Here is a 21,651-nt window from a genome sequence, read left to right as displayed (position 1 = left end):
AGCAGATAATGAACATTTTAATGAAGACTTCTAAATAATGTTGAACTGAGTCTAGTAGTATCGAACTGTCGAGGACAATAATAACTTGAATGTACCTGACCCACCCATTAATAATTGAAGACGTAGATAATTTGTTTCACCGCATTTTGACCTACTTAATGCATTTTCCAACGCAACAATAGATGTCTCTACGGGAAATAGATATTCAAACGTTTCGCTTGATTGACAATATGGATATTAAACCTCCCCTAATGCCTATCCGATTGATTGTCGCCATGACAACACCGACATGCATAAAATGGCCAATAAACAAACTATATTATTTTATTTACCACCCTAATGATTAAACATTCTGTGATTTTTACTGTGAGAAGTACCAAGTAGTTCGGATTAGTGTGCAATCATCCAAATATCAAGCAAAGAATCGTGATACATCTTAAGATCTATTATTTACAGGACGTAGCTTAGAATCAAGACTGTCCTCGTAGAAAAAAAACTCTGGCACGCGTCAGAATGACAACATCATTCATATATTGATTTAATCATGTTTATTACACCGTTTGAATATATCTGGTTATTTTAAAAACCCGGCGCAGGCAGCATGGCCCAGTCAAAGGATAAGATGTCCGAAATCGACGAGCACATCATGAAGAGATTCGACATCCAGAAGAGGCTGGGGAAGGGGGCGTACGGGATCGTGTGGAAGGCGATTGATAGGAAGACGAAGGAAGTGGTGGCTGTGAAGAAAATCTTCGACGCTTTCCGGAACCAGACTGACGCTCAGCGTACATTCAGGGAGATCATGTTTTTACAGTCGTTTAAAAGCCATCCTAATATAGTTAAACTGCACAGTATTCACAGGTATTTGGATTTATCTCCTTTTTTTAAGAATAATTAACGTTGTTTATAAGTAACAGAATATTTGAATAGATTATGTGCAATGTAACAACAAAATAACTTTTTAAATTCATCAACCAGTAATTACTAATATCTGAATATTCTAATCATACATAATACACGTTATTTTTAATTTGCAGGTGCTAATAGAAATTTTTTTATCTAAAAAAGATCGCTCGTGATATTTTTGGAAAAGTAATACATTAGTCATTCAAATAAAATAAGAAAGGTATCTAATTTTGATAATCCATTTTTTTTTTTTTTGAGAAAATTTGGCTATACAGTGAGGACCATTTTGTGGAAGAGATAGAAAATGGTTAGATGGGGAAAATTTTTGACAGTTCTGTTGCTAACTTAATGGCGCTTGCAGACCGGTCCTAGCCATTCAGGTTTTTGAATTATTTTGAAAAAAAAGTAAATGCCGCGAAAATGGTCTGTAACTTTTTTATTTAGAGGAATTTTTAAAATCTGAAAACACTTTTTCACATGACATTAATGATAAGCTTTAAAAAGTTTGAGACTGTTCTATAAGAGTTTGGACAAATTATGCGGCGTTGTCAGATTTGTTAAATATATTAAAATATTGATTTTTAAAGTTTTTGATTTTTTTTCTTACTTATATAATATCATTGAAACGCCAAAAAATGCTCTATTTGCTCAGCTTAAAGTTCAATATAGCGCCTCTAAGAAAAAAAGAAAGTTAATGACGGTTTCTCGCAATCGAAACGTCGCAATGAAAATCTAAATGTACAGTGAAATTTCTCGAAAAAACTTGCTATGAAACAGTGTTTTCAGATTTTCAAAATTACTCTAAATAAAAAAGTTACAGCCGATTTTCGAAAACGCCACGTTCACAGTTTTTTCAAAATAACTGAAAAACCTGAAGAGCTAGGATAGGTCTGCAAGCACCATTAAGTTAACAACAGAACTGTCTAAAATTTTTCCCATTTAACCTTTTTTTCCTTTTTCCTTTCTATAATACCTAGTTTCCAATATACCAATACATCCATCAGCAAAATCGCATCAAAAGAAAATACAAAATGCCAATATTTCTTGATAAATTTTGCTAGTTAGAATAAGAAACAGATTAATACGAGATTTCCAGATTCCAATTCTAAATTTCAGTTTCTTAAATATAACAATAATTTTTCTATTATTTTTATTTGATTCAATATGATTTATCAGAAAAATTTGAAAATCGAACAAGATACCTTTTATGTGTTGAAATATTCTTTCAGAAACCTGCATTATTTTCCTGAAAACACCACGAGTATTTTTTTTAAACCGTCGATTGTCCCCTGCATCCATTTCCATATAAGGGAATTTTTATTTTTAAATTATTGCACAATTATAGGGGTTGAAAAGTGTTATGAGATACAAATTCTTTCATAAGCAATGAGGGAATTTCTATTTTAAATAATTGCACCGTTAAAGCATTCCAAGCTTTTAAAATGTATCATTTTTGTCAATATAGGGGTGGTTTTTAGGGGTTGAAAGGGAAAAATTCTTTTATTAGCTATAAGGTAACTTTTATTTTAAATAATTGCACGATTTAATCATTCCAAATCTTTAAAAAGTAATTTTTTATCATTATTTTTTGCATAGGGGTAGTTTTTAAGGGTTAAATAAAGGGTCGAAAAGATCAAATATATCATAAAACATGTTCGAGAACATGGAACATTATTTAATCTTTGTGCTTGAACAAGATTTTTATCAATAAAATGCTTAAAACTTAATTTTTTCAATTTTTTTCACTTAGGGGTAGTTTTTACCCCTAAAAAACAAAAAGCGTCAATCGGGCTTATGTCACTTTTGAACTTGAGCCTAAGATGAGCCTTATTCTACATTTTCATGCAAATCCATGCAGTTTCAAAGAATTCGGAGGTTACAGCCGATTTTCAGCTTCAATGACTGTACCAACATCTACACCTCAAAGATTTAAACACGATTTTAAATTCGATAACTTTTCTTTTTTAAATTGATATTTAAAACTGTTAAAAAGATTTACATACTAACAAAAATATTTGTTGTCTTAAAAAAATATGAGAACTTTCAATCGACAGAAAGATTAAACAAAGTAATCAATTTGCGTCTACATTAAAAAAAATCTTGCATTTTAGAGCGGCCAATAATAGAGATATATACCTTGGTTTTGAATATATGGAAACCGATTTACACAACGTTATTAAAAGAGGGAATATATTAAAGGATGTCCATAAGAGGTACATCATGTATCAGTTGTTGAAAGCTATTAAGTACATTCATTCTGGAAACGTTATACACAGAGACATGAAACCTAGCAACGTGCTGTTAGACAGCTTGTGCCGGTAAGTGTACTATTTGATTTACCCACTTTTTTCATATTCCGATTTTCAGGTTTTTTAATAAAAAACGTACTTGTCCAAGTTCTCACTTGATTTGACGTTTTTAGGTGCAAAATAGCCGATTTTGGTTTGGCGCGGTCATTGACCCAAGGCTCGGAACAGAGTATAGGCGATAGCGATCCAACTTTGACCGATTATGTGGCCACGAGATGGTACAGAGCTCCTGAGATCTTAATTGCAAATAGGAAGTACGTTAAAACCACATACTTTCAAATCGTATCTAAAACTTACGTTAAACTCTAAAGAAAATCAAATTTTCAGATACACGAAAGGTATCGACATGTGGAGTTTGGGTTGCATCCTGGCTGAAATGTCAATAGGAAAGCCGATTTTTCCGGGCACTTCTACGGTGAACCAGGTGGAGAAAATCATGGCCACAATCCCTACGCCAACGGTAGAAGGTTTGTAGAAATGCTTTTAGTACCGCCACACAATTGCATACGAGTATAAAGGTCTGTTTCGCCGGTATTACATCATATTTTTTCCATCTGCCTGGGTTTTTATGATCGGAATCCAAGAATAACTTGTATCCCAGCAATTTTCAATTTTGACGAGACCACTTTTTAATTTAATTTTAATAGTCCGGTCAAAATAGACATTTCAAATAACGAAAATTCCGACAGAGCTAAATTTTGTTGGAGACCTTGAGTACACTATTAGAAATAAAGTCCCCATCGATCCCATGTGTGCCAAAAAAGTTATTCGGGATCAAAGGTCAAAATTTGAGGTTTTTTGGATTACTTTTAGGAAATATTTTTTAGTGGTTCATAAAAAAACGTTCAACTTCATCGTAATAAAAATGTAGAAAACTGTGTTTATTTTTTTAGATATAAATCTCGTCTGCGTGTCTGGCGTAGGATCCTCGATGATCAAAAACGCTTCTTCAGTACAGAAAATACCACTGCAAACGGTGTTAGGATCCGCTCCTGCGGGCGCCCTGAGTCTCATAAGCCAGCTGCTCGTGTTTAACCCGCACAAGCGCCTAAAAGCCGACGAGGCCCTAGAACACGACTACGTGTCCAGATTCCACGACTCCGACCAGGAAATCATCATGCACACCAACGTAATAATACCATTGAACGACGACATTCGGCTCTCGGTGGACGACTACAGAAACAAATTGTACGAGCTGATGTCCACCCACCACCAGAGGCCGATAATCAAATCAGTTTCGGTCAGGCAAAAGACTTTAGTGCCCGAAGTCTACTCGAAGGTTACCAAAAACGCGGAGAAATACATAAAATCCCACGTACACCTGAAGGAAAGGTATGTGTCCCATTCCGAGCCTAAAATGAACCAACAGAAGACCCACTGGCTTCACACCGCGAACATCAGATCCGATTCCAAGGTGATCAACCAGCAAAACGTAACACTGCCTCCTAACCACAGAATTCAGTCGACGAAGGCCGCGGGAGATTGCAACACTCACAACGCTCACAACGCTCACATGAAATCGAGCAGTGAAGTACCGAAACGGAGATACATTCCTTCGAAGAACAACCTGTACACTTCTTTTAACAGTTACAACAAAAATCACGGTATAATAACCCAGAGCGCTCTACTTGAACTGAGAGCGGCAGGGTTGCGATAACAACTGTAGGATTTTTTAACACGTTTTAAAAGGGGTATTATTTTAATCACATACTGTAACGCATTTTATATTTATTTTGCACTTATATACATTTTTTTAATAAAAATATAACGAAAATTTGTTTGTTTGATGTGGTAGTGTCCTTCAACTGAAATATTAGCGCGTACATCGAAGCGGGCGACATCTATTATTTTACAGTGAGTCTAATAAGGAAACTCGTTTTATTGTTTCACATAGAAAATGGAATATTAACATAGAATGAAATCTGATATACAACAACCTATACCATTTGCATACCTAACATTCCACTGTAACTTCGGCTTCCATATCGTAAGATGGTGCTATTTAGTTTTTGTGATTTCAAACGCAGGTAATGCAGGTATCATTTTGTTTTGATTTTGACCCTTGTTTATGTACTTTTGACGTTTGTCATATGTTAATACGTTTGTNTAACTCTAATGTACGTTAAAATATCTTTAAAAAAACTACAGACTGAAGCCGGTTGTCACAATCACATACAATGCCAAAACAATATAAACATAAACGGACGAACATAGAATACAAATCACATTCAAAATTATGACGTATTTTCCATCTTAGTCGAACAAAAGCAGCGCCATCTGTTGATGTTTTGAACAAACAAATTTCACTATTTTTTGTCGTTCCGTATTATAATAATAATTTATGAAGGAACTATCCAAAAGATACTCAAAATTCAATTGTCTATGCTGTTGTAGATTAAAATAGGTGTTGAGTTATTACGCAAAAATTTGCAAAATTATTTCATATGCGTGTTTCATTGTCTGTAGAAATAAGTTTAAATAACATTTAAGAATTTTTCTTTTAACCAATTTGGTAGTAAAATTATATTTAGTTTTTACATCCTGTAAAGATATATAGAAGATTTAATCTTATTATTTAAGTACTAAAAAGAGGAAAATACCACATCTCACTTATAATGGCTTTATTATAAATAAAAAATAAAGAATTGAAATTATTGCATTTCGTCCACTAAGGTGCTCTCTAGATGTTGATAGCCTAACCTCCCTAAATTCGTGGATAAAATCTAAGAATCTTAACAGTATTCTTCTCGAGTGGAAAATTTTTCCACCAATCGCGTCCCTTTCTACTACTGCGTACTGCGTCAGCGACAACATTGAAACGACTAAAACGAGTCGGAAGAGGACAGGATGACAGGAAAGTACGGGAAAGTCTAGAAGTGGTCGTCAAAATGGCAGCCACAGATAGCAAAGCTCCTCTCAGAACGGTGAAAAGAGTACAGTTTGGTATCCTTAGTCCAGATGAAATTGTAAGTAAATCATTAATAACAATCTGGTCTTCAAAACTAGTACTGTTTTTTAAATAAAAAACGTACTGGGATGAACTTTAAACGACTTGTTTGGTAGTAGTTTACATGTATGTATATGTCTTTGCAAACATACTCTACATAAAATGTAAAAATAAGGGCAAAAAATAGTCGTTTAACTTGGGAAAATCGGATTTATAGGAAATTCTGGGCACTTCTACTACTGTAGCAAATATTTTTAGTTTGCAATTTTCAGTTGCACTTCTTTCTGTTTATAGTTGCAATTGCAAATAATGACAGTAATACTAAACTAGAACTATCTAAAATAAAGACAAGAAAACGAAACAGATAATGCCTTTTTGTTGTTTAATCTCAAACTACAACAAATTAAAAAAGGTTGTTTAAGCAATTTTTGTAATATTTTGAAATACCTCCTAAGTGGGATTTCCAAACTTAATGGAAATATGTACATACATATATTTCTTGTTTGATATTAAATTTTAAGATTTAGAAAATTATGTTTCAACACATTGTAGACGTCTTCAAAAAATAATTACTTCAATAGTTACTTGACTATTTACTTTTAGAGACGTATGTCAGTTACCGAAGGCGGTATCCGCTTTCCAGAAACCTTGGAAGCGGGCCGTCCTAAGCTCTGTGGACTTATGGACCCGAGACAGGGTGTCATTGACAGAAATTCTAGATGTCAGACGTGTGCCGGTAACATGACAGAATGTCCCGGCCATTTCGGACACATTGACTTAGCTAAGCCTGTATTCCACGTAGGATTCGTAACGAAAACAATAAAAATACTACGCTGCGTCTGTTTCTTTTGCAGTAAATTACTAGTTAGCCCGGTAAGTACTTAATTTTATTCGAGTCGACAACATTACCATTTTATTTCTCGTTTTAAGAATAATCCAAAAATAAAAGAAGTCGTAATGAAATCCAAAGGGCAACCAAGGAAAAGATTAGCCTTTGTATACGACTTATGCAAAGGTAAAAATATTTGCGAAGGTGGAGACGAGATGGACGTTGGGAAAGAAGGTGAGGAACAAGTACCAGGTAAAAAGCAGGGCCACGGCGGTTGTGGTCGTTACCAACCGAATATAAGAAGGTCGGGCTTGGACTTGACCGCTGAGTGGAAACACGTGAATGAGGATACCCAGGAGAAAAAAATTGCTCTGTCAGCGGAGAGAGTTTGGGAAATACTTAAGCATATCACAGGTAAGATTAATTTAAAGTGTTTATCGTAACGTGTTTTATGAATGCATGAAGAAAATTTTAATTTAATTTAAATAAATAATAGAGTTCCCCTTTATTGGTTAAGGTAAATATAATTCAATCTATATTTATATTAAAATGTGGGTAATCACGATAATAAAAGTATTTTACTGATATTTGCAATACATTTAAAAAATAAAATGTTTTCTAACGATTCAGTCAATACATTGCATAATAGTTTTCACAAAGAAATGTATCTGACAGTATTTTCTGTACAAGAAAGTTCGTCTTGAAACCATATAGATTCAAATAATTCCATGTAAAGGGTTCGATGGGTGTCAAATTTTGGTTACGTTTCTAATGGACGATGCCTCTAGCACCCGAAGATTTTTTTTTTAGTGATTGCGACAATTTAGAAAAAAGTATGCCTATCTTCAAGGAGTGGTCCGCAAATGGTTTTGTATACTTTTTAGTCCAGTATACAACGGTAAAAATAGGGTATTACCTCCGAATTCTTGACACATGCACCGATTTTCATGAAAATTGGTGAATAAGCTCATTTCACCCTCCTTTACAAAAGATACATATCCATAATGTGTGCTTATTGTTTTTAGGGGGTGAAAACTACCCCTTCTTGCAAAAAACGTAAAAACCATAGTGTTATGTCAGTAGAAGATAGAGATAGGCATTCTTTTATGTTTTGAATAATAATAATAATTTTTGATTTGTAGCAACATTTCAACCCTTAAAATCCACCCTTTATGGGGAAAAAAACAAAAATTAGTTTTCGCGGCTCTGAAATGTTTTGACGGAGCAATAATGAAGCATTGAATATTTTTTACTGTTTATGAAATAATACATGATTTATTGCAATGTTTCAACCCTTAAAAACCACCCTTATTGCAGAAAATTAAGCAAAACATTTTTTTCACATCATAGCATTTATAATGAATGAAAGACTCGTCACTGTTTATAATATTACTGACGATTCATTGCAACATTTCAACCCTTAATGAGGAATTGAAGAATTTTTACCTACTTCAAAACACTCAACGATACATTTCTAAATTCAACGAGATTACTTAAAACTCCAAACTTAAATTATGTAATTAGTGAAAGGGAAAATAAAAATTATTTGTGTATTATACAATTATACTTTATCAAAAATTTACATATCATTTAAAGAACTATCATCATTGTCGACTTCTGTTTACTCCGTGATTGGATGACAATTTTGGCAAGTGTTCCCAAAACATGTTTTGCATGTCGCATTACAATGTATTACGCCTCGGAAACTATCGGAAATTAAGCCATTTACACGATACGACAATTTTCACTGAATAATACAATTCGTTTTTTCACGATAACTTTTTTAATTTTTAATATTGTTCATCGTTCCAAAAAGCAATTTGCAGGGAATTGCAAGAGTTACAAATCAACCTATATAGTTGAAGGGTGTTGAACTCTTCGTTTTCGAGATTTTTAGGTTTTAAGGGCTCAAAGAAAGTGGTCCTTACACGCAAATGCAAACTAAAAAACGTAATATCTCAGTTAATCTTTGATCTACAGAAAAATTGAAAGGGAGCAAAAGTATTATAAAAAAACGACTTAAATTTGAACTTGTATTTTTCACATATCTTATTTAGTTTTTGAGTTATTTCGAAAAAAAGGAAATTTTTTTAAAAATATTTTTTTTTCGTTATTTCAAACTTTTTTTAATATTTAGGCATTCTAAACCGATCAAACTTGCAGAGCCTATTATTGGTACCTAAATAAAGTCAGCTGTACATGGATTACGCTTAATTTCTTTTTTTTGTTTTAGCCATAGATTTTATTGTTGATTTTTTCTCTGAAAAAAATCAGATGACCATTTTATTTTCATCATAACTCCACGAGTTTTTGAGCTACGAAATTTTTTCAAAAAGCATTTTAAAGGTCTTTCCAAGCACTTTAAAAAAGGTTATACATATATTCAATTTCTTCGAAAAATTAGTCCTTTCGCCATTATTTTACGGTAAAAGGTTCGATTTTACTTTCCGAAAAATAAACAATCGTCTTTAGAGAGTGATTATTACATCTATGGTAATCAACAAAAAATGAATCGATTCATTATTTCAAAAGCTTTATTTTTGCTCCATATGGGTTTTTCGATAAAACGCAAGGTTTTTGAGTTATTTATCAAAATTGGTTGAAAATCATGCACTTTTTAGATGAAAAATCTACATTTCCAGTCGTAAATAACTCAGAAAATATTAATTTTTGGAAAAAACTAGAGATGGGCAATGGGAAATTTTCCGTCCCGGAAAGTTTCCAAAACGGAAATTTTCCGGGAAGAAATAATCGAAGCTTGAGAAATTTTCCCTGGAAAGTTTCTGAAAAAATTTCCGTCGGAAATTTTCCGGGAATATTTCTAACAATTTGTAAACTTGGAGCCAATTTTACTTCTAACTTCTATGAACATACACAAAAAATCGTTGGTTAATTTCGGATTTTCGGTTAATTCGGAATACCAGAACATATTATCCAAATAAGTTAGAAAACACTTACACTTACTTATTCTAATCTTTGTTAAGTCTACAATCTACATAACAGAGAGCAATACAAGACTCATAAAGTGCCTCTCCCTTTTCAAATTTAATATGTATTTTGATAGTTGAACCAAAGTACAATTACATTTTAAAACTAGTATAATTATTTAATGTATTTACTATTTGTTTGTTAAAAAATAAAGATAAATATTGTATACTGTGTAGTGTTTACGCACTGTAACTCAGCATGTAATTTTTTCTAACGGATGATTAATATATATTTATATTTTTCCAATATTTATACCAATATAAATAATAATGTATATAAGTATTTGGTCTTTTTGGGAAGCTGATGGTATGTAGAACACAATACCAAATCCACAAAAAAATTTTTGAAATTTTCGGAAAATTTCCGGAATTTTCAATGGAAACTTCCCAGGAATTTCCATAGTTTGGGAATTTTCCCATCTCTAGAAAAAACGTTATGGAGCATTTTTTGCTTAGAATTCATCCCTCTATTGATTTTTGCAATTAAAATGGGTACCTTCATTGCCACCCCCGAGAAGTGGTGGCATTCGCACACAACTTTGTAACTTTTGTTTCTTGAGCAATTTTCTACTTACTGTTAAAATTTCACGTCAATCGGTGAATGTGTCAAGAATTCGTACCTAAAAACCGTCATATACTGAGCTATTTGTGCTAATAGCGACTGTTATTGATCTGAAAATTTTCGCTCTGGACATAATTTTTCTATTTTGACATGGTGTTTGAAGTTTAACTTATTGTATCGTACATGTGTTTCAAGATATTTCATATTTCGAGGTCTATTATCGTATTAGATACGCATTCACAAAGATTCTCTCTATTTTAGAGCATTTCTTGACACTGACGGTAATTTTTGTCATTTTCCTTAAAATTTCCCTCGATTTCAGACGAAGAGTGTTTCATTCTGGGTATGGACCCCAAGTTTGCCCGGCCCGATTGGATGATCGTGACGGTATTACCCGTACCTCCCTTAGCAGTACGGCCCGCAGTCGTTATGTTCGGTTCAGCCAGAAATCAAGACGATTTAACGCACAAACTGGCCGACATCATAAAAGCGAATAACGAGCTACAGAAAAACGAAGCGGCCGGCGCCGCTGCTCATATAATCACGGAGAATATTAAAATGTTACAGTTTCACGTCGCCACTTTGATAGACAATGACATGCCCGGCATGCCGAGGTATGTTTTTTTGTATAAACAGTTGCTTGTATTATTTTTGACGGTAATATTTTTCAGAGCTATGCAGAAGTCGGGTAAGCCGCTGAAAGCCTTAAAAGCTCGGTTAAAAGGTAAGGAAGGTCGAATACGTGGGAACCTTATGGGTAAACGTGTGGATTTCTCCGCCCGTACGGTCATCACGCCTGATCCGAACCTGCGTATCGATCAAGTAGGAGTTCCGAGAAGTATCGCCCAGAACATGACGTTTCCGGAGATAGTTACGCCGTTCAATTTCGATAAGTAAGTTTATTTTTCTTGTGCCCCATCGAGGGTTCTTATTTTTTTTTTCGTGCAGGATGTTGGAGTTGGTTCAGAGGGGAAATTCGCAATATCCCGGTGCGAAATACATCATAAGGGACAACGGTGAGAGGATCGATCTTCGGTTCCATCCGAAACCGTCCGATTTACATTTACAGTGCGGTTACAAGTAAGTATTCGATAAATAAAATTATTCGGTAAAAAAAAAGTAGTTGAAAATAATGTTCACCTTTTTTTCCGTGTTAATTTTCTGTTTGTTTTAAATAAAAACAAGTTTTTCAGTACAGAACCATGAAACCTGAAGTTACAACACAGATTTAAAAAAAAAACATATATTTGATATTTTAACGTATTTAAGGGTGGAAAGACACATTCGCGACGGGGACTTGGTAATCTTCAACCGTCAGCCCACGCTGCACAAGATGAGTATGATGGGGCACAGGGTGAAAGTTCTGCCCTGGTCGACGTTCCGCATGAATCTCTCCTGTACGTCCCCGTACAACGCCGATTTCGACGGGGACGAGATGAACCTCCACGTTCCGCAAAGCATGGAAACTCGGGCCGAAGTGGAGAACTTACATATCACGCCCAGGCAGATCATCACGCCCCAGGCTAACAAACCCGTCATGGGTATCGTACAGGACACGCTCACTGCTGTCCGAAAAATGACGAAACGTGACGTTTTTATCGAGAAGGAACAGATGATGAATCTGCTCATGTTCTTGCCCATTTGGGACGGTAAGATGCCCAGACCGGCCATTTTGAAGCCGAAACCACTCTGGACGGGAAAACAGTTGTTTTCGCTTATCATTCCCGGTAACGTTAACATGATCAGGACTCATTCCACGCATCCAGACGATGAAGACGACGGGCCGTACAAGTGGATATCGCCCGGAGATACGAAAGTAATGGTGGAACACGGCGAATTGGTCATGGGTATCCTGTGCAAGAAGACCCTCGGTACTTCCGCAGGGTCTCTGCTTCACATTTGTATGTTGGAGTTGGGGCACGAGGTCTGCGGGAGGTTTTACGGAAACATTCAAACTGTAATCAACAACTGGTTGTTGCTGGAAGGTAAGAATCATTTTCATTAACAACCTATAGTCTAAAATGTCATATTTTCTAAACGGCAGTGACTCCAGGCGGCCATTTGTATAACTTTATCAACTGCAGCAGAATGGGGTGATACAAGGTCTACCTAAGTTTCGCGTAATAATTCTTGATTAATTTTCTGGATCACGTGATAGACAACAGATCGCTTATTGAAATGTATTTATTTTCATGTCCTCTTTGAACGAACGCCCTTATTTCCAAAGTGCTCTCTATAATGACTACAATTTTTTACCCCATAAGTTGTGATTTAAAAAAAATTGCCAATCGGTACATTAACAGTAATACAAATATTGTTGGTAAATTTTCTGTCTTCAATAAATTTGACAAAGAATTGGAGACGATGGAACTGCATATCTTATATACAGGGTGTTCCAATTAAATCTTCCCACCTGGAAAATATCGGAATTAAAAAAATAAAGAATCCTGAGATCTCAATTTTTTTTTCAAGGGGGACACGTGATGGCGTAAGTTTTGATGTCTTGGAAGCTACCCCTTAGGCAGGGGCATAAAATAGCCTTAAACTTTAAACGGCACCCTCCACTTCCATACAATAATAAAATCTTTGCTCCACTTTTGAACGAACATTTCGAAGCAGTTTGGGCGTTATCTGACGACATTCTTCAGCAATTCGCCGACAAAAATTAAGTGAGTTCAAAAAATCTTAAGTGCGTTAGTTCTGGCGATCTGGGAGGCCACTCGATTGAACCTTTGGTTTTTGTTTTAATTCCGGCATTTTCCAGGTGGGAAGTTTTAATTGGAACACCCTGTATTGCTTGGTAGTTTTAAATTAGCATTTAAAATTTAAAAAAATTGGTCAATATAAACAGGTTTCAGTATTCGTAAAATAATTCCAGGTCATAGTATCGGTATCGGTGACACAATTGCCGATCCTCAGACGTACTTGGAAATTCAAAAAGCCATTAAAAAAGCCAAGGAGGATGTAATAGAAGTCATCCAGAAAGCGCACAACATGGAGTTGGAGCCTACCCCGGGTAATACCCTACGTCAGACGTTCGAGAACCAAGTAAACAGGATTCTGAACGATGCTCGTGACAAAACCGGCGGTTCTGCCAAGAAATCCTTGACGGAATACAATAACTTAAAGGCTATGGTGGTATCGGGATCCAAAGGATCTAACATTAACATTTCTCAGGTAAGTAAAAGAAAAATGGCCATCGATACGAGACGTTAATTTATTTTCTTTCCCAGGTTATCGCTTGTGTGGGGCAACAGAACGTAGAGGGTAAACGTATCCCGTTCGGCTTCAGGAAACGTACCTTGCCGCACTTCATCAAAGACGATTACGGTCCCGAATCTAGGGGATTCGTAGAAAATTCGTATCTTGCAGGACTGACCCCGTCAGAGTTCTATTTCCACGCCATGGGAGGTCGTGAGGGTCTCATCGATACCGCCGTAAAAACCGCCGAAACCGGTTACATCCAGCGTCGTCTGATAAAGGCTATGGAGTCCGTGATGGTGCACTACGACGGCACCGTCAGAAATTCGGTCGGGCAGCTCATCCAGTTGCGTTACGGGGAGGACGGGCTGTGCGGCGAGATGGTAGAATTTCAAACGCTACCGACCGTGAAATTGAGCAACAAAGCGTTCGAGAGGAAGTTCAAATTCGACCCGAGCAACGAGAAGTACCTCCGCAGGGTTTTCAATGAGGAAGTCATTAAACAACTCATGGGATCTGGCGAGGTGATATCCGAGCTGGAACGGGAGTGGGAGCAACTGCAAAAGGACCGCGAGGCTCTCAGACAGATCTTCCCGAGCGGCGAATCGAAAGTCGTACTTCCCTGCAACCTACAACGCATGATTTGGAACGTACAGAAAATCTTCCACATCAACAAGCGGGCCCCCACCGACCTCTCCCCCTTGAGAGTCATACAGGGCGTGAGAGAGCTCCTGAAAAAATGCATAATAGTGGCGGGAGAAGATCGTCTCTCTAAGCAAGCCAATGAAAACGCCACGCTCCTCTTCCAGTGTCTCGTGAGGTCCACCCTGTGCACGAAATGCGTATCGGAGGAGTTCAGGCTCAGCACGGAGGCTTTCGAGTGGTTGATCGGTGAAATCGAGACGCGATTCCAACAGGCCCAGGCCAACCCCGGCGAAATGGTCGGCGCCCTCGCCGCCCAGTCCCTCGGCGAACCCGCCACTCAGATGACCCTGAACACTTTCCATTTCGCTGGTGTATCTTCGAAGAACGTAACCCTCGGCGTGCCCCGACTCAAGGAAATCATCAACATCTCCAAGAAACCGAAAGCTCCGTCTCTTACGGTATTCCTAACGGGCGCTGCCGCTAGGGACGCAGAGAAAGCCAAGAACGTCCTCTGCCGACTGGAACACACCACCTTGAGGAAGGTCACCGCCAACACCGCCATTTACTACGATCCCGACCCGCAAAACACCGTCATCCCCGAGGACCAGGAGTTCGTCAACGTGTACTACGAGATGCCCGATTTCGACCCGACCAGGATATCGCCCTGGTTGCTGCGTATCGAACTCGACAGGAAACGTATGACAGACAAGAAACTCACCATGGAACAGATCGCGGAGAAGATAAACGCCGGTTTCGGCGACGATCTCAACTGTATCTTCAACGACGACAACGCCGAGAAGTTGGTGTTGCGTATACGGATAATGAACAGCGACGACGGGAAGTTCGGGGAGGGGGCGGACGAGGACGTGGATAAGATGGACGACGACATGTTCCTCAGGTGTATCGAGGCCAACATGCTCAGCGACATGACGTTGCAGGGTATCGAGGCCATTTCCAAGGTGTACATGCACCTGCCCCAGACGGACTCGAAGAAACGCATCGTTATTACCGAAACGGGAGAATTCAAAGCGATAGCGGAATGGTTGCTGGAAACTGACGGGACGAGTATGATGAAGGTGTTGTCCGAGAGGGACGTCGATCCAGTCAGGACATTTTCCAACGACATTTGTGAAATATTTTCGGTAAGTACATTTTGCTTCTTTGATACAATTAAGATATACGGTGTGTTTGAAATTTCACTGTCATTATTTTTTCAAAAAATAAAAAATAAAAAATGAATAAAAATCATGAGTAACATTAAAGGTAAGTTTTTACTGTAGCGAAATTTGCTCTTTCAAGGGAAGGGACATGAAATTGACATTTGAAAGTATTTGAGGCGGAAAGTCGTGACTTTTGTAGCAGAAAGTTTCCTTTTTGAATATAATTGGGGAATATTTTTAGATATTTAAACGAAAACGAGAAGGTTTAATAAATGAAAAGACATCGTGTCAGTTTGAAACAATTTTACAAAGAATAGTCTCAAAATTCCTAAAATTATCGCTTAATTTTACTAGAATTTTATAGCAAAAAATGAAATTAAATTAACTTTGTAGCGACATCGCTAAAACAACTCAGTTTTTTCGAAAACTGTCATCAAAAGTCGATGTTTTTCTTAAATTTTCAATTAACAAAGTGAGTAAATTTTATTTTGTATAGAATCTTCTATACGGCAGAAAATGTTTCAAACAAAAGTGTAAGGATTTACCCCTGGCTATCTGATGGTGACCTTGGATTTGACCTTGACTTTGACCTTCAAGGTCATTTGAAAGTCAAGTTAAGTTTTTTTAAATGGAAACCCCCTATTTTTATTGCGGATTTGGAAAGAGCAGGAAAAATCCTTACACTTTTGTCTGAAACATTTTTTCCCACAATGCATTCTTCAAAAGTTCTGCCGTACCGGGACTTTTGACACATTTGACCTTGAAGGTCATTGTTAAAGTCATGATCCAGACCATATTTGGACGTAAAATTTGCCCCTCCAAATCCGCAATAAAAAATAGGGGTTCCCATTTAAAAAACTTAACTTGACCTTCAAATGACCTTGAAGGTCAAAGTCAAGGTCACCATCAGATAGCCAGGAAAAAATCCCTACACTTTTGTCTGAAACATTTTTTCCCAAAATGTTTTCTACAAAAGTTTTTCTGCCGTACCGGGACTTTTGGATAACCCTGTATATGTCTCCACTTCCATAATAGGACGCCATTCCCATGTCGTTTAATGGCGGTAATATCGGCCCCTGCATCAGCTAACAGAGTGGCGGAAGAACGTCTAAAGCAGTGCCCTGTATAAGTTTCCGGATGAGGCAAATTGTGATAAGTTGTTATTTCTTTTCGTAGAGCACTGTATTTGCGATATATCTTCATTTGGTCTGGACTTAAAATCACAAAACATCTCGGAGTATGAGTTTTGGAATCGGAAATTCTTATAATACTAATTGAATCTTTGTCTTCTATATCATCGATCGTTATATTTAGTAGCTCGTCTCTTCTCAAACCTCCATAAACACCAATCATTAAAATGATCTGAAAAGTTGTACAAAATCAGTTAAATCGATCGATTTATATTAATTTGAATTACCTTTTCTAGCAGAAATCTATTATCAGGTGCTTCTTGTAAAAATCTCTCTCTTACATGGAATATACTGATCATAACGTCGAGGGTTTAATTTTATGTTCAAAATATGCCATTAATACCACTGGACACTTTTTGAATTTTTTTCGAACTACATTACCCTTTAAATTTGTTGTCCTACTGTCTCGAAGATTTTTTGGGGATTAATTGTAAAACGACACTTTGTGCCGCTTCCAATACTTCCCCTGGTAAATGCTTGTCTTCACTCCGAGCTCATTTTGAATTAAACACTCTTAGAATATGAATTGCAATACATATATAATTATTCTGACAGTACTTTCTCAAATAAAATTTTTATTGTTTATTAGGTTACTATCGTTGATAGTCACCGTTCCTAAACCGTCTTGATTCAGAAACAGTTCAAACGATCTCGAATATAAATTAATTTGTTGTATATAGCACAATTGTCTTATTTTATTGCAGTTTTCGAAAAAATATTGCTTGCATCTCGAACGCATAATGGTTTTGCTTTGTCGAACTTCCATTCTTGAACGCAAAACCATTTTAAGGTCTGGAATATAAAATTATTTGAAAATATCTGCAGTGTCAAATCTTAACTTTTGAGGCAGATTTTGTTTTTGTTGGACATTGTCAGAAATCTGAAAAATGTATAAAAAATATTTTTAAAGAGATTTAAATGAGAAAATTTAATAAATGAACTGAGACTTCATATCAATGAAACTCTTTTACAAATAAAAGACCCAATTATAGTTTTTCCGAAGTCAATTGAAGAACCAATATCTTCAAGGCATGTACCAGTCTCGATTGCTAAGCAGCAACTTGGCATTGAAATATTTGAAAAACTTGTTCCCATATTTATTTAGCCATACCCATATACAGATCTGGTCGAACGAAAAGTGCAGGTGGTAGAAATGTATGCGCTCAGTTGAAGAATGAGCGTGCGGGCAAAGGGCAATGCGCATTGTTTCTCTGGTCCATTGCATCATCAAATTCAGTTGTCGACTAGTCGCCTAGCAGTGCAGTGCGGTAATGCGGAATTTGGTGTGATTCAGTTAATTTTAATTTATTATAGACACCCTTCTGTTAATCATTCATATTACAATTGCGAAAGGGAAAAATAAGAGGGATATTTGGTTTACTAATATTATTACAACATGGCATTTTGGAGACCTTTTGAAACGGAACAAAACGAAATTTACCATCAATATAATAAAATTGTTTGAGGACATAAATAATTAAAATATGTTGTTGGTCAAATGAACATATAATAGAAATTTTCTACACATTATATACAAATTTTATAATTTTCTACTTTTAGCAAAAAACTTTTTTAGGGACATCCATAAAACTCATTAAAATTTGCTCGGTTCTTTTATGCTTATTTTACTAAATTTTTGGAGCAAAAGTATTATTAAATAATTATCTTTGTAGATACTGCTAATGCGATTTAGCATTGTGAAGAAAAACTAGCGAATTTTGTTACTGTGGAAACTTACCTTAACCGTTTTTAAAATGTGTTGAGTTATAATCTCGTCTCAAATACACAAAGTCAGATTAGGTGCACAAGACATGACACGCTCATGCTTTTTGAGAGCATGCTTTTCGAAATGATACTTGATTAAAATTAAAATAGATCATAAATGAACATCGGTTGTGCGTCCAAACTTATGCTAAACATTTTAAAATGCAATGAGAAAAACAAACAGAATTGTGGTAACCAGAAATACTTCCGATTAACACAATTGACAAACACCAACTAATCCTTGTGCTAGCAACGCACCATTGTCATTCTGTCCTGTAGTTGTCTTATTGCACTTTATCAACTTTATTGAATTTTACTGACTAACAAAACTAGTTATTTTATTAAAACTAAACATAAACATTCAAAAATGTGTATTCTGTGCACAAAATTGTTGGGGTACCTTAATTAACTGAACTATTTGTACATTGACTTGGATACTTTTACAATTTTTTCTGTGGAAATGGTTGGGGTTGGAAATACTGTTGACTTTTAAAATTATGGCAGTCAAATTTCTAACACTCCGTATATAACTTTATATTATCCCCAGGTGCTTGGCATCGAAGCCGTACGTAAGTCGGTCGAAAAAGAGATGAACGCCGTACTGCAGTTCTATGGCCTGTACGTAAACTACCGACATCTGGCCTTACTTTGCGACGTGATGACAGCGAAAGGTCATCTCATGGCCATTACCCGTCACGGCATAAACAGACAGGATACCGGAGCCTTGATGAGGTGTTCCTTCGAGGAAACCGTCGATGTACTGATGGACGCCGCCTCGCACGCCGAAGTAGACCCGATGAGGGGCGTGTCCGAGAATATTATCCTTGGTCAGTTGCCTCGGATGGGTACCGGCTGTTTCGATCTGTTGCTGGATGCCGAGAAGTGTAAAATGGGCATTCCTATTCCACAAGCGCACGGCGGCGATATGACTTCGGGGATGTTCTTCGGTTCGGCCGCTACGCCTAGCAGTATGAGCCCCGGTGGGGCCATGACTCCATGGAATCAAGGGGCTACTCCATATGTTGGAAGTGCTTGGTCGCCACAAAGTAAGCATTTTTTATTATTCTTGCTTATTTACAGAAAAACGCTCGGGCAGTTTTTTTGCAATTCTGAGGGAAAACATTTTTTCTTCCTTTCTCAGCATCTCAAAAAAAAAAATGATTTTCATTTATTCTGAAAAAATTTATTATTTTGCCGTGTATATTTTACTTTTCAATATGTTTAAATTTTAATGTTGGATAATGGCAACAAAAAAATGTGTTTTTTCGCAGATCTAATGGGAAGCGGCATGACCCCCGGTGGTCCGGCATTCTCGCCTTCTGCCGCTTCGGACGCATCAGGAATGTCGCCAGCTTACGGAGCATGGTCCCCGACACCTCAGTCCCCGGCCATGTCTCCTTATATATCGTCACCACACGGTCAATCACCGTCATACAGTCCTTCCAGTCCAGCTTTCCAACCCACATCCCCATCCATGACACCCGTTTCTCCGGGTTATTCCCCGAGTTCCCCCGGATATTCCCCAACCAGCCCGAATTACAGCCCAACGAGCCCCAGTTATTCACCTACCAGTCCTAGTTACTCTCCAACTTCTCCTTCATATTCTCCGACAAGTCCTAGTTATTCTCCGACGAGTCCTAGTTATTCTCCAACTTCCCCGAGTTATTCTCCTACTTGTCCCAGTTACTGTCCGACTTCTCCGAGTTACTCCCCTACTTCTCCAAGCTACAGTCCTACTTCTCCCAGTTACTCTCCAACTTCTCCTTCTTACAGCCCAACCTCGCCAAGTTATTCCCCTACGTCTCCTTCATACAGTCCAACTTCTCCGAGTTATTCTCCAACTTCTCCAAGTTACAGTCCTACTTCTCCAAGTTATTCTCCAACTTCGCCTAGTTATTCTCCCTCTTCTCCGAGATACACCCCGGCATCGCCCAGTTATTCGCCAACGTCTCCATCTTATTCCCCATCTTCTCCTCAATATTCCCCGGCTTCTCCGAGTTATTCCCCGTCTTCTCCAAAATATTCCCCTACTTCGCCGAGTTACTCACCTACTTCACCGTCGTTTGCCGGTGGAAGTCCTCAATATTCTCCGACTTCTCCGAGCTATTCGCCTACTTCTCCCAGTTATTCTCCATCGAGTCCTCAGCACACGCCAGCGGCAAGTTCTAGATATTCCCCATCTTCTCCCAACTATTCGCCCAGCTCTCCCAGTTATTCGCCCACTTCTCCTCAATATTCTCCTCACAGTACAAAGTATTCTCCCACTTCTCCTACTTATACACCTACGAGTCCTAGTTACTCGCCGGCGTCTCCCGCGTATTCGCCTCAGCCACCTAGATATTCACCTTCGTCACCTAGTTACTCGCCCACAAACCAGGATCAGGATTGAATAGATCGAGGATAAACAGTTATCACATTTTTGCTATTATATCTATATTATTTACTCTGAAACTGGAAAATAAAACAAATATTTGGTAAATATAATTGTGCAAACTCCTTAACGGGAGTTTTAGATTTAAGACTGTATTTTTATATGAAATAGGTCATTTGTCGTTTATATTTTTAAAATAGTGTCTTATTTAAAAATCTATGTGTAAATATGTATAATTGTTATTTGAATAAATAACATAGTCACACTTAAGTCTTTTTATTATTATTTAAATCCACTCTCCGTAATTTACCAATATACAGGGTGATTCAGAAAAAGTGAGCAAAAATGGAACCTCATGGTCTTTGGTGATTTTAAGGGGAGTTTCATATAAAGTTTTTATCTAGGACGCTTCAATAAAAAGATACAGGGTGTTAAACTTAAAAAAAAAAAAAAATTTAAATTAAGAACTAGTAAGTGTAATAATAATAGTAAGTAATAATTTGGAATTGGGGACACATGTATAAATTGTCTAAAATCTGAAGCCTTTTCCTAAAATTTAGGAGTTACAGGGTATTGGTGCCATATTTTTTTAAATAAAATAGTACGCCACTGCTTTATCAAATCGTGATATTTTCGGATTCGTCTTTCAATTTCCTACTCTTATATTTTTCGAAAAAAAGAATAATTTTCCAGTAAAACTTAAGAAACAAACGAAATATAACCCCCACAGAATCTACTACTTTTCAATATGGTCGTCTTGCTCGAGGTCACGTTGTGTAT

The 21,651-nt window shown here is 36.9% G+C and overlaps 2 protein-coding genes across 2 annotated transcripts; both read left to right on the top strand.

The window, feature by feature from the left end:
- The first annotated feature begins 591 nt into the window (after nucleotides 1-591).
- On the top strand, nucleotides 592-4,872 carry LOC108904699 (mitogen-activated protein kinase 15). The gene is made up of 5 exons (XM_018707342.1): nucleotides 592-861; nucleotides 3,018-3,224; nucleotides 3,329-3,469; nucleotides 3,543-3,682; nucleotides 4,109-4,872. The coding sequence occupies exons 1-5, from the start codon at nucleotides 602-604 to the stop codon at nucleotides 4,870-4,872; spliced, it is 1,512 nt and encodes a 503-aa protein (XP_018562858.1). The 5' UTR covers nucleotides 592-601.
- Nucleotides 4,873-6,059: 1,187 nt separating this feature from the next.
- LOC108904676 (DNA-directed RNA polymerase II subunit RPB1) lies at nucleotides 6,060-20,959 on the top strand. Its single transcript, XM_023455343.1, has 11 exons — nucleotides 6,060-6,181; nucleotides 6,766-7,035; nucleotides 7,093-7,405; nucleotides 10,863-11,154; nucleotides 11,212-11,433; nucleotides 11,489-11,620; nucleotides 11,810-12,525; nucleotides 13,419-13,717; nucleotides 13,774-15,528; nucleotides 19,048-19,546; nucleotides 19,772-20,959. The coding sequence occupies exons 1-11, from the start codon at nucleotides 6,104-6,106 to the stop codon at nucleotides 20,887-20,889; spliced, it is 5,694 nt and encodes a 1,897-aa protein (XP_023311111.1). The 5' UTR covers nucleotides 6,060-6,103; the 3' UTR covers nucleotides 20,890-20,959.
- The last annotated feature ends 692 nt before the right edge of the window (nucleotides 20,960-21,651 follow it).

The sequence above is a fragment of the Anoplophora glabripennis genome, unplaced genomic scaffold (genome assembly GCF_000390285.2).
Source record: "Anoplophora glabripennis isolate ALB-LARVAE unplaced genomic scaffold, Agla_2.0 scaffold206, whole genome shotgun sequence".
NCBI lineage: Eukaryota > Metazoa > Arthropoda > Insecta > Coleoptera > Cerambycidae > Anoplophora > Anoplophora glabripennis.
Note: the sequence above shows the minus strand (reverse complement) of the source record. Positions and strands in the feature narration are given on the sequence as shown.